This window comes from Amphiura filiformis, chromosome 5 (genome assembly GCF_039555335.1).
Source record: "Amphiura filiformis chromosome 5, Afil_fr2py, whole genome shotgun sequence".
Classification (NCBI taxonomy): Eukaryota; Metazoa; Echinodermata; class Ophiuroidea; order Amphilepidida; family Amphiuridae; genus Amphiura; species Amphiura filiformis.
In genome coordinates, this window is record NC_092632.1 from 33,102,421 (window position 1) to 33,119,417 (window position 16,997).

The 16,997-nt window shown below is 37.3% G+C and overlaps 1 protein-coding gene across 1 annotated transcript in view; it reads right to left on the reverse strand.

Moving 5' to 3' along the window:
- Nucleotides 1-308: 308 nt before the first annotated feature.
- The window catches only part of LOC140152999 (tRNA (32-2'-O)-methyltransferase regulator THADA-like), an 81,563-nt gene continuing 64,874 nt past the window's right edge, over nt 309-16,997 (reverse strand). Inside the window, exon 32 of the mRNA XM_072175569.1 lies at nt 309-2,436. Coding sequence (XP_072031670.1) covers nt 1,777-2,436 — 660 coding nt within the window. The 3' untranslated portion in view covers nt 309-1,776. The remainder of the gene's footprint in view (nt 2,437-16,997) is intronic.

Genomic DNA, 16,997 nt, shown 5'->3' on the forward strand with positions numbered 1-16,997 from the left:
AAAATGTTGTGAAACCATTAAATATTCCATTACCATTGTTTTAAGCATGAATAGATGCAAATTCCATACGGGAGCCATGATTTCACTGTGTAAAGTAATGGGAATATAAATGGCTGCCTTATGTGAAATCGCTGCATTTGCTGTAAAGATCGCGTCGAAACTTTGAGCTCGGTGGACCCACTAGACGACTTCGGATTGAATTTAAATTTGGTGGGGATTAATATTTTAGCAAGTGGCACACTTTCACCAAATAGCAATAAAATCCGTTGACATAGGGGGCGTATGATGCACCCTACTATTCATACTATTCATACTACACCGCAATTGCTTTGCGATGTGGTGCATTGCCGATATATTGGTTACTTTTTGAAATGTCGCATTTCCAAGTTATTTCCAACTTTATAACGATACTGCATACAATGCAGTATTTTGCAGTACGGCAACGCAACGCATCACATCGCAATTGCGGCGTATAGTATGAACGGACCTTTAGACTATATAAATCCTGCCAATCTAACAGTACACAGGCTCTAAGTAGTCGCATCATTTGGTGAAGTTGAACCAAACATGTGCTTTAAATTTATAATTTTAACAATTTTAATCTTTTTATGATTACATGTTGAGAAAACCATCTATAAAGTACAGCCATCTCAAAAACCCAAAACAGGAACATAAACCACCTTCCCAAATATTATATTTCATTAGAAAAACCAGTGTGCTTTACCAAATAAAAACACTGTTGTTCTCTTTTTACCAGCGGTTTAGATTGGACCTGATTTGGTGGTGTGATATCATCAAACTTCAAAGGCACTGTATTTTGCACCATTAACCCCAAAATGCTACAGAAGGCAAAACTCTGTGCACACCACATGCCTGGGCCTGGACCACAGTCTAAAGAGTACAAATTTGTCAAGTTTATGAATTGTGGCAAATCATATGTACAGTCATATCCATTTGGTTTACATAGGATTTGTAATAGACACCCTCTTAGCATATTACATTGCCAAGTACAATTCAATTCAAATATAGAAAATGAAGTTTGAATTACACAAATTATCAGTGATTCGTCCAACCAGAACACCATGGAATGAATCCAAATTCAGATTTGTGCATTTTTTGGAACACAAAAAATATTATATGGTTTCGAAATGATACAACCATTGTTATTATTGATCTCTTTCATGCATATATGGTCACTAATTATAGTTGGACGTCTTGTGGGCAATTATTACTGTTTTCCAATTTACAGCCAGCATCTTCTGCAGCGGCTAAAATTCTTCAGCTGTACAGAACTTTAAGAAAGAGAAAAAAGCCCTGAACAAATCTAAACACTTTTAAAGTGGAAAATCAAGGTTTTGAACCAAAATTCGCAGCGGAGACCTGAAACACAGCATCTGTTGCGACTGAAATAAGCACGCAAAAAGCGTCAGACTTTTACCTGGCCTATATGCAGAGCACTCTGGTTTTACACAGAGTCACTTCACTCTGGTTTTACACAGAATCACTTTCAAATTCTGGGGATCCAGCAACATGCAAAGCTATCTCTGTAAACCATGGTAGCACAGCCATCGCTAGACCAAGTGGAATAGGGGATTTAACCATTTCTTTTGTCTATAGTAACTTTTTATAACCAAATTGCTATTGCAAAATGATGTCTCACAATTTGCAGACAAATGCAAGGAGGGGAGGGTCACAACCCACACACCCCCTCTAGCGACAGCCTTGCATAGGAGGAGGTCTTCGCTCACTTCTGATTTCTATTCTTTGAGCGTATGTTCATCTTAATGACTTTATATCATTAACAACTTCCATTATAAGTGAATTACAATGTTCCCCACCAAACCGAGTGACAACATGCTCCAACAGCTGCCCTCTCTTTGCCACTATGTCATCAGGACAATTTCCATCCACCAATTTCATGAATGAACCTAAGCCCTTTAGAGCAGACAGTAAAGACCAGCACTCCACACAGTTCATTTCATAATCAGTACTATACAGGTAAGGTGTGGTCAGGTTCACATCACTCATGCCGTATAGAAACTGTTCTACAGCAAGCATGATCTTGCCTGTCACCTCTTTAGTTGCAGTCACAAGATCCTGTCTACTAGTTGGGGTTATACAGCATTCTAGTCCCACAGGGTGGAGCCCTCCTGTTTTGCTCACCCCCAGATTAGCACCACTATTTCCCTGGGCTTTCCTTGACACTGAGTGATCCATGAAGTAGTAAGCTCTGCCAATGTTAATTTCTTTAACATTACTTGTGCTGCTTGTACTTTGGCATGGGTCAGCATCAGTAGCAGGCCGGATGTCCACGTCTGTCTGGTCAGTGAGAGCAGCAGCTAGTACTTCAAGATGTTCTAGTACAGCTTTCCCCAGGAGTAATCTCTCAAAGTTGGTGTTGGCTTCACCCCTGTCAAACAGTCTATCCTCAGGAATCTGAAAAGATAACGAAAAAGATTATCTTGTTAATATCCTAATGTTTTTACAGTTTAATTTGAGAGGGACCAATATGTATTTCAGGGTGAAATTTGCTGGTTGAAGCAATACTGTAACATTTCCATATAAAAATAAATTCCACAAAATTTCTCACTATCAGATAATGAACCCTTGAACAAATGAGGTAAAAACAAACAAAGAAATCTCTATTTCATTTCAGATATCAATGCATGTGTTAGTCCATCAATCGTTAATGAGGTCAATCAGCTCAATGTATTGTGAATGTTGCCTGTGCAACAAGACTTTTAGCCATATGCAAGTTTCGCTAATATTTCCATTGTATGAATTCAATCTTGTGTTCTGTGACTATTAAAATACTGCAGATTTTTGTCATAAATACAGCATCTTAAGGTCTTAGTTTTTAGAGGGTATATTAGTTGATTAAAAGTACATTAACAATCATGTACCAATCTGAATTTTGAACAAAATTGAGAGAATCCTCCTAAATGTTACAACATTGCTTTTAACCATACTCTTCCTAATTTCATCCAATCATGACAACCGTGACTGGCATAATTTTTTTATATTTTCACTTTCATCTGTACAAAATTGAAATGAAAAAAAAAGACAAAATAAGAAAACAAAATCATGATGAAAAAAAAGAAACAAAAAAAAAGAGTAAAGCGGTAGCTTAAACAGAAAAATAAAAAAAAAAAAACGACTGATAAAGAAGAATAAACAGATGCAGCGAGACTATATTTACACGGAACAAAACGCTATTGTTCTATGATATTTTTCGCTGGGTACAAAATATATCTAAAACCATGCTAAATCGTATTTACTGTCCAAAGTGTCATATTTTAATAACTCTTTATTTCAAAAAGTTACACGAATCTTACAGTCAATCCGATTGTTTGATAATAAACAAACATTCTTGCTTTATTTCACGCGGTATTTCATAGCCAAAATTAGTGGCAAATCATAGCTAATCATACTGATATCCACAATCTTTCGACACTGCTACAGCCATACATGGCTGTCACTGTCGCACTAATTTTTCAGATTCACTTTCAAATATACCCAGGCATTTTCCTGGATACCCTATATACAAATTCTGGACCCCATTCGCCAAAAAATCAAGTTTTTCACAATTCTTTTATTCTTTCCGGACCACAGCATATATTCATATTAATAAATACTCCACTTTCACACATCGTAATAACGGGACGTCCTCGTGGCGAAGTGGTTAAGGCCATGGACTTCTAATCCATTTATGAATTTTTGCTCAAGTTGAAACTTCCCACCACTTTTTTTAAATGTTTTATAATTAATCAATTTATTGTCGTAAATCAAGAATAACACCATTTCGAACATCCATTGCTATTGTGATATTATTATTTTTTTCATCAAACAAACATGTTTGATTTTTTATTCACATTTAGGCCTAGGCCTTGGGCCTACTTTCACCATCCAGATGCTATCACCATGCCTGACTATCATGGCATCTTCGTCATTTAAAACACCGAAATTTATTTATTATTTTTAATATTATTTATTTATCAGTGGCTCTGTTCACAGCTCAGACTGAAATTATATTTGATATAAATATTAACAAAAGACAATCACAAACCGCGAAAGATCGCCAACAACTGCCGCTGAATATTGATATCCAACTAGATTTCCCCACAGGGCTAAAGGGCAGGACTTAATTAGGAGAATTAAAATCACAAACCGCGAAAGATCGCCGACAACCGCCGCTTAATAGGGTATCCAACTAGATTGCCCGCTAGAGGGCTACAAAGAACTACAAACCGCGAAATTTGGATATCCAACCAGATTGCCCGCAGGCATATCGATTATATGGATATCCAACAAATTAAGACCACAAACCGCGAAAGATCGCCAACAACTGCCGCTCAATATTGATATCCAAGTAGATTGCCCCCAGGGCTATAAAGAACCACAACCGCGAAATTTGGATATGGAACTATTGCCCCACAGGGCTTCAAAGAACCACAAACCACGAAATATGGATATCCAACAAGCTTAAACTACAAATTAGCTCCCGATAGAGAGCAGGACTTGATGAGGGAAATTAAAACCACAAAACACGAAAAGATTACAAAGAACCACAAACCGCGAAAGACTAGATTGCCCGCAGGCCTATCGATTATAAAGAATCACAAACCACGAAATACGGATATCCAACAAGCATAGACTATAAACTAGCTCCCGATAGAGGGCAGGTCTTGATGAGGGAAATTAAAACCACAAACCACGATATTCAACTATATTGCCCCGCTGGGCTACAAAGAGCCACAAACCCCGAAATTGGGATATCCAATTAGATTGCCCGCAGGCCTATCGATTATTCGATAATAAAGAACCACAAACCGCGAAAGATCAACAACAACTTCCGCTTAATATTGATACCAACTAGATTGCCCCGCAGGGCTATAAAGAACCACAAACCGCGAAATTTGGATATGCAACTAGATCGCCCCACAGGGCTACAAAGATCCACAAACCACGAAATATGGATATTCAACAAGCTTAAACTATAAATTAGCTCCCGATAGAGTGCAGGGCTTAATGAAAACCACAAACCACTAAAGATCGCCGACAACCGCCCTTAATAGGAATATTCAACTAGATTGCCCCAAAGCTACAAAGAACCACAAACCGCGAAATTCGGATAGCCAAGTAGATTGCCCCAGGGCTACAAAGAACCACCAACATTAAAACACGATTATCTGGGGCATTTAGACGCTTCCGTAGTATAGGCTTAAATATATGCGCATTTACCAGTTCCGACATGAAGTAGGCCTAAATCGGATTTACTCTATGTGTGTCTCTCTGGCATTGTCAACATTGGGTGTGTGTTGTTCATATTTACATTTTATTTACATATTTACGTAGCCTTGAATAATTTAAGTATATTAAAATGTTTATTGATCATTGTGTACGCCTCTGAACATTACAGTCACGCGTGTCGAGCAAGTTTTAAAAATAAACGACTGATAAAGTTTTGTTTAATTATTTATTGTCATGAATCAAGAATGGCAACTTCTAACATCCATTTTTCGTTTTATTCGTTTTATGGTGCACTTCATAACCTGACTTTCCAAGCTTGGAGCTGCTTGGCTACATTCATAAAAAGAAAAGAAATCTACCAAAAAAACGTTGACAACGTAAAGAAATCAGCAAGTTTAAAAAAACCCACCTCGGCTCACTTTTTGAAACTTGGTCCCATTTGAACACCAACAGCAAATCAGTGTTTTTATTTTATTTCAACAGAATACAGCGTTTCCAACAAGATTTAACAACGTTTAATTCAATCATTAATCATGATATTATAAAACAAAACACAAAAAGATATTGGCTTATCATGCAAGAACAAGATAATAACCGTTCAGGTCGTTCCAGAAAGCTTACAAATTAATATCGCATCTGCACATTAAAGATACATAACACTTCTGGAACTGTTTTAAATTGATGTAAATATGATAAAGTTTAAATCAGTACCTTTTACAAATGGGACCAAGTTTCAAAAAGTGAGCCGAGGTGGGTTTTTTTAAACTTGCTGATTTCTTTACGTTGTCAACGTTTTTTTGGTAGATTGTTCTATATATAGACACCTAGAAGGCAGATATGGCCTTCTTACTCTAACACCTCGACATTTATCTCTTACCACATTAAAGATGTTATCAATGACCGTGGACAATAAAGAGGAATTTGTTACGGAAACAGCGGTCTAATAATGAGAGGCCTATCAGAGCTGTGAGGAAGGAAGGTAACCGCCTCCACATAGCAGTGGGTTGGCTGTCTCACCTATGTCACATTTATATAACAATGTGTCATGATCAAGCAATAATAGCTGTTTGTCCCTAAAATTTTCAACATAAGGGGGCAAGAATTTTGAATGAAATACTAATCTATTTCAATCAACTTTAGGCCAAAAATGTATATCTGAAGTATATGTAATTGCCTCAGAGAAATTTGCCAGTTTCAGCTCCCCCTCAATTTTTTTAACAAAAAATATTGGTTCAAAATAATTTGCTGTAAGTTTGTTTTGAAAGTTGCAAGCTATGTAAATGTTCCATTCTTGGCCAATGGACATGAATCTTTAGTTTTGGACATTTTAAAAATAGAACATGGTCAGTTCACATTTTCTATGTTTGTTTGCATAATTTTTAACTGAATGTTGTAATTTTCACTTACAGTGATGAGCCATACAGAATTGGTTCAATTTTCTTTTTGTTGGCAGGGAAATAAAATTGGAGGTACTAAGTAGTTGAATATGGAAGCTTAGTATTTGAGGGTAAAAGTAGACACTAACACCTAGAACAGTCAGTCATCAGGAGTGTGCCCAGAAACATTCTGGTACAGGGGGAAGCAATATGCCCAAAATAGACCAGTGCTTAATGATCCATGTGCGGCAATGGTATATTGAAGGTAAAATCACATTTAAATCACATCCCTTCAACCACTATTCAGGTTATATGAATCAACTGCAGGTCTATTGGTCATCTGCTGATCTCATTACAAACTTGCTCATCACCAACCCAGGCAGGGTTAAGCTTCACAACTTCACCTTTACCTCAAAAATTGGAAAACAGATACACTTAATACAACAATCTTAGCCTAGAAAAAAATTCCCATGCTGTTTTCCTCATTTGATGAAAGCCTTTGAAAACCAGATTGTATCTCTCTCATCAATCTAGATTCACTGCACTGACCCAGCACTTGTTCTGTGCCGTTTTGTGCATAACATTAACTTATTTTTTTATTTTTTCAATAAGCTGCACTTCCCTGGTTTAATTAGTCTGGATTTGGCTAATCAAGCTGTTATCATGGTTATCAAGAATAAGCTTTCTCAGAGTAGTCATTTCATCAAACAGTGCACAATTCTAGGGAGTTGACAATGCACTCTTCTAGGGACACAAGCCCAACATTGCACTATTCTAGGGGGTTGTAAAGTGTCATCTTGCAGGTTTGACCAATTCTATGGGGTTGTAAACTCAGTCTGTTTGACAATGCACTCTTCTAGGGGTTGTAAATGCTTGTCTTCTTGCAGGTATGCACTATTCTGGATGTTGCATAACTCCCATCTCACAGATCTAACAATGCACTATTCTAAGGGGTTGTAAACTCAGTATGTTTCAGGGGTGTGAGAGGCCAGTCAGGCCACAGACCAAAAACGAGGAAAATCACTAAAAACAGCGTAAAATCAGGGTAAAAACGCCAAATATGGGCTGAAAATAAAAGAAAAACGAGTAAATTTTGGCAACAAAAAAAGAGGAAATCAGCTGAAAAGAGGAACTCTCACATCCCTGATGTTTAACAAATGCACTCTTCTAGGGGTTGTAAACGCTTGCCTTCTTGCAGGTATGACAATGCACTATTCTGGATGTTGCATACTCCCATTTCACAGGTCTAACAATGCAAACTCAGTTTGACAATGCACTCTTCTAGGTGTAGTAAACGCTCATCTTCTTGCAGGTATGACAATCATAGGCGTAGATCCCGGGGATGGGGGGATTTATCCCCCCCCCCAATATTTTGCCAGGGTGGGGATGGTCCATACAATCATCCCCCAATGTTGACACCTGAATAATGGGTTTCTGACCAAATTAACCTCATATTTGCCCATTTTAGCCCCCAAAGTGCAAATTCGCGCGCATTTGTACCATAAATTTATTCTGTCGCCAAAAGGTACTGCATTCACTATACTTTAAGATTTTTTTCCAACCCCATCCCCCCAATGTCAAAAAGAAATCTACGCCACTGATGACAATGCACTATTCTGGATGTTGCATACTCCCATCTCACAGGTCTAACAATGTACTATTCTAGGGGGTTAAAAACTCTCATCTCCATGATTTGAAAGCAGTAGGCCTTCATAAACACAGCATAAAAATGCAGACAAGGGCATTACACATGTTCAGACTTTTTGTTTCCATTTTGAAATTCATCTATAGGTGAAGATGCACTTTGACAGACCAGTGTTTTTCTTTTGTCAGGCCCCCTAAACATAATTAGATTCAGAGCTGTCAATAGTAATGTTTTGCCACAGAATTAGGTTCAAAAAGATGACTCGACTCGGACTCGGACTTCGAAGCTGAATGACTCGGACTCAGACTCGGGAGACTTGGATGTTGTTGACTCGACTACAACAATGATCTTACCAATCTGACTTGATGACTTGAATTTTAGTACTTATGGGCTATGCAATACTTATCTTTTTTCGGGCATAATATCGCAAAGGGGCCCCAACAATTGCCTCCCCCCTTAACCTGCCATAAATGCCACCCCCTTGTAGGGGCCTACAAGGCTTGCCAAAAATGTTTGCCCCTTATAAGTCACCTCTTGGGATACACATAATCATTAATTGCACCACCCCTGGTGATACCTTTAAACTTTTGGAGCCACTGTATATAATAGGTGGAGCATGAGTTTAAATCACAGGTATTGTATTCTGCAACTTAACCAGGCAATGTACTTCCCTTTCCCCTTCAAAATAGCCTCAGAACTTCTTACACCAATTACTTTCAAAATAAAAACACCTCTATGATTCAAACATTTGTCCACAAGGCTTAAGAGTCTCAATATCCACTTGTTATTCTGGCAAATCTGGATATAGGAGGGTTTCAAAAAGGTAAAACACTGGAGGCTAAGGTTGCATAGATGATGACCAGGATAATGCTTGCAATTGGGTATTGGTAATTAAGCGAAGAAAACACATGGTAGAGATGAGGACAGTGTACTATAGCAACATGTGAGGTCAATGACCCTTGATTTTGAGATCAGCACCTTATACCAAAACACTTGTTAGAGAACAGCAAAGTTATGTCAGTTTTAGTTATCCTTAAACCTGGAAGGAATCAAAATGTAATGTATATGTCTTATGGTAAGTTGTAAGATTATATTGTCCCTATATTCCTTCCTTGATTTTTGAAATGAAAAAATAAAGTTTGTTTGTTTCTTTGATAAAGTAGGCTAGTCAATATAAGTAATTATTATGTTTTAATGGATCCAAGTCAAGTGTGTGAAAATATTGGATCCAAAACATAATAATGATAAATTTGGATGCTTTACGCCCAATATTTATTGGTCTCGCTATGAGTTGTAAAAACTCGACGTCCAATATTTAAAACTCATAGCTCGACCAATAACTATGGGCTCAACCAATCCAATTTTATATCAATAATGGCCCCTACACAAAATTGGAACACCAATGTCATTGCTTGCTAAGTTGCTATTGATTATCAACACCCGCCTGAACAGCATAATCCAAAAAGGATAAAGAAGGGAATACAAAAATGGCCACTAATACAGGGCTCAAGTTAAAAAATAAAAATATCACCTATAATGTAAAATATACCAGCAAGTTTTATGAAAATGATAGAGTAGGACCTCAACATTACAAATCTGTCCAAAATTTTGTCCTAATCGAATGTCCATGGGTGATATCGTAATGGATGCAGCCCATCATGCTGGTGTACTCACAATATTGGCAACAATATCCATTATGACATGATATTGGATACACAAAAGACAATATCATATCTTTTATTCTCTAATTGAAGAATTAAGGTTATTAATTATTTTAAACTGTTGTGATTTGGTAGTTCACAGCATCTTCACTTAATGGTAGTGAGCTTTGGCAAAAACTGCATTGCTCAATTCATAGCGAGTGTGTAGAAGAATTCAAATATCACAGATATACTTTTATAGGTGCTGCGGTTCTTGAGTTGCGTTGTAAAGAGGGCTGAAACAACAACACTTTTGTAAAACGTACATAACTCATTAACAACAATAAATTAAGCAAGTGGGCAAAGTATACGATTTGTAGAATGAACTTTTGCAAAACATCAAGGTGTTATTTTTCAATAATATATTGATCTAGATAATGAAAATCGATTTTTAGGTTGCTTCGACCAACAATACCTCGTCTACTCTTAACAAGTGCACCCCCTCCACACACAAAAACTTTCAGTCAACAGAGTTTGAAGTTGGTGTGAAGAATCTGATAGCAGCAACAAAACACAAGACTGTTTAGGCCATTAACAGTCAATTTTGAGTTTTCCATCACATAATTTCTGAAAACAAGTGAGGTAACTTTTTTATTATTCATTATTCATGAAGTTTTTCTGCCTTTCATTATATGACTGACACGCATGTAAATTGTGTTGTTATTTGCTGCTCACTCACTTGAAGATGGATGTTTAGCCCAAATGAGATTCAAAAGTATATTAAAAAGAGTCTGCAAGGGTTGACAGCAAAATGCATGTTTTGATTTTGATTTTCCACAAACATTTTTTTTTTTTGTGCAAATATAACCAGTTTTTATTGGTATTTTTTGGAAAATCACAATAATGAATTCAAGTGAGGGTCAGAAAATGAAGTGAGGGCAGGTGACGGGAAACTCAAAATCGACTTTCCTTGGCCTTATGCACAAAATAAAGAATAGCATCTAGCTTGCCAAATCTATTTCTAGACTTTATGATTCACATTTCTTATGAAGTTGATGATCATGATGACACAATGTCTTTTTACATTTGAAACGCTTCAAGCCAACTGTCACAACAAACGTACATCAACACATGCACAGACAACAAGATAAAATCTCGGCTTTTAAACAACTGGCATATCCTGCAAATGCACCAAACTACAAATATATGGGCTGCTAGCCAAGGTGCTTCATTATTTTGATAGTAATAGTATTAATCTGCGAGATATGAGAGCTCACCTTGATTTGTAAAAAGACCTTGATTTCTAAAAAAAACACAGCTAAAAACAAACATATGAAGATGAGCAAAATAGATACACAACCGGTTTGAGTTCACCAAAATAATTCTCGGAAATCACTGGATGGATCATAAATAGATACCCTGCACGGATTGCATTCTTTGTAATAATTGATTGACAGGTGAGGTGTGACTACCGTATGCTGCTCATGCAGGATTGCAGAATATAAACTGCATGGATTTCCCAAGACAACTTTTTTTTTTTAAATAAACGTTCAGTCAAGCCTCTGACCAGGCCATGATATGTGGAACTATCATTTAAGGGGTGGTGCAATAAATCGGTGTACCCCCGTGGGGGTGAATTCTCAAAATGGTCTGCCAAAATCGCTTGCCCCCTTTGGCGTGCTAAAAACCTTTACCCCCCCCCTTTCGGCGTGCCAAAAAACCTTTGCCCCCCCCTTTTGACGTGCCAAAAAATCTTTGCCCCCCCCCCTTACACATGCAAGATTTTGGGGAACCCGAATTTAAAACCTTAAATTGTCTTAACATATAATGCGAGCCTAGCGACAGGAGATTTTGCATATTTGAACGTGTTCGTAATGTTTTCCCACAAATTTCTAGGGCGTAATAGAGAAGCGGTGCCCAAAAGATCTGTGCCAAAAATTGCTTGCCCCCCCCTTTCGACCTGCCAAAAATCGCTTGACCCCCTTTTGACCTGCCAAAAATGCCCCCCCTTTTGGCCTGCCAAAAATCTTTGCCCCCCCTATAATTCACCCCGGGGTACACATAATTATTGCACCACCCCTAATTATTAAGATGGAAATATTAGTCCAATGCATATGCAATGTTCATAACACAGTACATATGGCATGCGGACCAGTCAAACACACATCAAAGGATTGAGCCGTAGCACCACCGACTGAGTAACACGCATTGGCGACATCGGAGCTGGTAGTAAATTCCCATTTTCTTTGCTTTACCTTGCACAGTTGTTCGGCTCAAAATTAAAAGGGGACATATCTGACAGTAAAAGCTAATATTTTATGGAAAAAAATACAATATATATATCTATTTCAACATGGCTTTAATTATCAACGCTCACCACATGTATGCATACATACATTTTGTTGTGGGGGGGGGGGGGTACAGCACAGGTTTTATGTGCAAAGAATTTTAATCACAATTATTTCTCCATAGAAAACCATTGAGTACAAAATCGTGGCGTGTTGTGAATGAAACCATTTGGATTCATTGTTTCATGTTGTGGAAGAAAAACATTAAGAGCAATAAAATTATGAATGCCAACTGGTGGCGTAATGGAAGAAGGCAGGCACTCTGGGCAAAATGCCCTTTAAAATATGCTTTGTGAAAGTGTGCTTTACATTTCTGTGATCTTGTGTAACTTATTTGCGAGTTTTCAAGTTTCAAGCAATGGTTTTCGAGTTTCAAATGAAGTATTTTGAGTTTCCGAGCTTTTCAAACCTCGAGTAAGGAATTTCAAGTAACCGTTTCAATTGATAGTTTTCGTATTTAAAGTGAGGCTCTTCTACTTTTGGGGATGGTTTCGAGTTTCGTGTGAGGATTTTCGAGTTTGGAGTGAGGATTTCGAGGTTCAAATGAGGATGATCAAGTTTGGAGTAAGAATTTTCAAGTTTAAGTTGAGAGCTTCGAGTGATGCTTTTGAGTTTTGAGCGAGGATCGAAAAGCATCGCATAAATTTATTCTTGTTCTCAAAAAAACAATAGTTATTTAACTTTTACCAACAGACTATCCGACATCTGGAGTGAAATTTGACATCACATGTATCAACTTATCAACTTTCATTTGTGCATTATCTGATTTGTGTGACATGAACTTTATGTTTATAGAAGAACAACAAATGTGATTCAATCAGAATGAGCCAAATATGACTATGTAGCTACAACTGATTAGGAGATACGGAACATAATAATTACTGTATTCGTTCCATTAACTGCCCAGGGCGCTTAACAAAGTCATTTTGGGTGCACTTACCTTTGTATATCCCGACAATATGTAAAAAAGCCACGAAATATTCATCCATCATCATCAGTGTGTCATGTTTCAGACCATGATTCAGATTTGCGTGGGCAGTTAATAAACTAATATCAGTTTGCTTGTTATAAAGTCACTGGGTGGGCACTTATAGGGGCATGGGCGGTTAATGGAACAAATACAGTACATGCTTCTGTACTTTATTACCTTTCCATAACATGTATTTATTCATATCTTTGGAAAGGCAAAATCAATTCTGATCGAATTTTCAACACATTGTAGCCGGTTTAATAGCCATGAACATCAAATGAAATCTGAGACCTGATACATAAATGTCTTTTTGCTATTTATAGGACTGAATGTCACAAATGTAAGCTGTAAAATCCCATGTGAATCCATCTCAGTGAATTGTGTTACTGTTTACCTGTGCCATAATAATCCATGTTATGGCCCACTATAACTCAGCATGTGGTCGGTAGTCAGTCACATAAAACTTCCGAAATCAACATTGAACTTGAGACATGGTTTTCGCTAAATTTGAGTGACGATAAAAGTTGTCAAAATTCAATGTTTAACTTTGATGATAAAATATAGCATGCAAAAATACTTTGGTACCAATAAGAGGGGGCAGTAGCATAGAGGGGCTTTTTAGAGGGGTGGGGGAAGGGGCCCCAGCCGCAGATAGGGTGTCCAAAACAGGAGCAAAAAAACGGCCTGTTGTTTACAACTGCCCTCCCATTAGCTATGTCACTGTGGGGGGACTAAGTATTTTAAAAGTAGGTGAGAGATTTGACAACAAAAAAGGTGGCCAATGAGTGAAAAGGCACTAAAAAGGGTCACTTTGTAGGAGTTTGTTTTATAAATATTTGTCTCAAGAGAAGAACATGTTACTAATTTCGTGGAATAAGAAACACACACCTACAACATTTTACGTAGTTGTTTCACATATTTTACTGGTTAAGTCAGTAGTGGTACCATGATTTTGTCCGGGGGTGGGGGGGAGGAGGAGGCAAAGTGAAAGGGGGTATCTCATTTGCAAATTTGCCTTCCAAATGGTATTAAAAATAGTATGTTTGCAGTGATTGTTTGTTATGATGACTGGGTCAACCAGGTAAATGGGTGCAAAGCCCATGTATGGGGGACTAGGCCCCCTGTGGTGCCACCACTGGATGAAGTCCACATACTTGGGATTTAAAATAATGCAGCTATACTTGAATTGGATAATGGGGTAAGAAACTTAACATGGGGAAAAGTTTTATATCATATGCTTTGATGTAGAATTCACTAAAATGGATGAAGAAATAATAACAATAATTTACACACTGAATGAATCATTATAAGCCTAAATAATTTCATTGAATGAACAAAAAACATTCAAACGCTCAAGTAATTTGGCAACCTACATGGACATACTGCCAAGAAATAACAAGAGAACATTTCTGTTCACACCTGTGTCACCCCACACAATTGTCATATTGAGTTATACAAATCATGACTTAACCCAGACTTAACCACATTTTTACTCCACAAATGTGTCAGTGGTGTGGAATAATGCCAAATCAGATCCTTCTGCGTATTACATGTTTAACAAGTCAATGAATGTTTCTTTTAATGTTAGAGGCTTTCATAAGAATCACTGACCTAAACCTGCACTGTGTAACTTATAAAGTTGTGTTCACATTTTGAGTTACACCTGACGTAAACTTACACTAACAGTGACAAAAATTCCACATATTATCCCTACTCCTTCCGTGTGTCCGTACACCTAGCCTACTTCTAGCATTATGCTGACCAGTTCCACCCAGCATTCACTTCTGGTCGGTGTAAACATCGGCTACCACTTCCGGATATGTCTGTGACCTTTTTCAACCCTGCAAAATTTCTTAGCTTCTGATCAAAAAAGGTCAAACTTACACCGAGTGCCAGGAGTAGCAATATTCACACTGCAAAGTATGCCTGGCGGAGATAACACTTAACTCGCTACTCCTGAAGTAAATCGTCAGATTTACACCTGGCGAAACTTATGCAAACCATCGTTCACACTTCCACTACTCATGGCAGCGCCAACCCGCTACTCCTAGCACCTTGCACCAACCAAGTTCCACCAGGCGTATGTCCTACAGTAAGAATGCAACTTTTGTTGGGGGGTCTTCAAAAATTTGCACAAGGGCCCAACAAAAAACACAAAACTTTTTTAAACAACATAAATGCATCATGGTCATGGTAAAAATGTTTTAATAATATTTAAATGTTATTTAAGAACATATATATAATATTTTTTAAATGTTTCATATGAAAACACACTATAACAAAATGTTGTCAAAATTATATTGCATAGGGGGCCTATTATTTTTTTGGAAAAACTTTTGCAAAATATTTTCTCAACACTTGATAACATTATGTTAGAATGTTTTGCATTATAAAGTTTTCAAAAATATTTTTTGAATGTTTTTAAAACGTTTTATACTCTTTATATGACCCAACTTTTAAACGTTTTCTTCAACACATTCTGTGTTTGCTGTGGGAATATGCCACATGGACTTTGGCATTCTGACTGTCTCTATACCTACATAAATATAGAAGTAAATTTTATATAAGACCCATTAATATCCCTATTTTCATGACATTGAAATACCTATCTTTCATTTAATGTACTTGTCATAAAAAGCACCCAAATTACAACATTGGGTGATTTTGGAAATTGGACATGAGGGGTCACCCGAAGGCACATACACATATTAGGGCTGTTGTTGACAAGGCTGTTGTGGACATTATTGTCCATAAAGCAATTTTCCCAATTGTCAACAAGCATGGCCCGATTGTCGACAAAAACTGGTCATAAAAATATTAGAGGCAGGCCCGTACGCAGGAATTTTTTTTGGGGGTGCTGATTTTGAAAAAGTGGACTTTTTTCCAAAGGCGGGGATTTTGGGAAAAGTGGACTTTTCCCCCCAAATTTGGACCTTTTTTGACCAAAAGACCATTAAAAACCTGATTTTGTTGTTGTTATATTTTGGCATAAATAAATGACGTATAATATGGTCTCTGAACTTATTTAAAATTTGTAATTATTGATGTATGCCACAACTTGTTGACGATGGATCTTGAGATTTGATGATTGTCAACAATGAAATTACTACTCAACAACAGTCCTACATACAAGCAGGGATGATACAAGGAGGAATCACCCCCCCCCCCGCCCATTTCCATTTGATCTGATTCCATATAAATCATGAAATATAAAAGTTGTTTCTGGAACTTGTGTCAGTTTGAACAGTTGAACACAGTTTGAATTTATCATAATCACCCAGCAGATTTGCAAGCCAATGGGTAATGCAAAGCACTCCTTTCAAAGTTTTCTGTCTGCTATGGTATGCACGTCCATGAGTCTTTGACCCCTTTTCCAGTACCATGGGAGGAATTGCACTTACTGACATCTGCATTTGGCATCACAGGGATTTAAACTCCACACAAGTTTGGTGACGGGACTTTAAAAATGTGTGCGCACGTTTGATGACGCTTATCTTGTTAAGTTTACGCTGTGGTTTAGTCATATGGATCAGGTGGTTTTTAGTTATCTTACAAATTGAGTTAACTAAAGTAAGCAGTTGGTAAATCCAGGCATGCAGTTTGTATGGTAAATGTGTTTACCTGTTTATGTTTAAACAACATCATTGGCTATTGTTGCCCTTTAAATCTATTGCACATGTATGTATAGCATCACCGTACTTAACATTAAGGGCATGATCACATCATTAATGCTTTGTGTGCTGTTCAACATAAAATGTTTTGAGATAT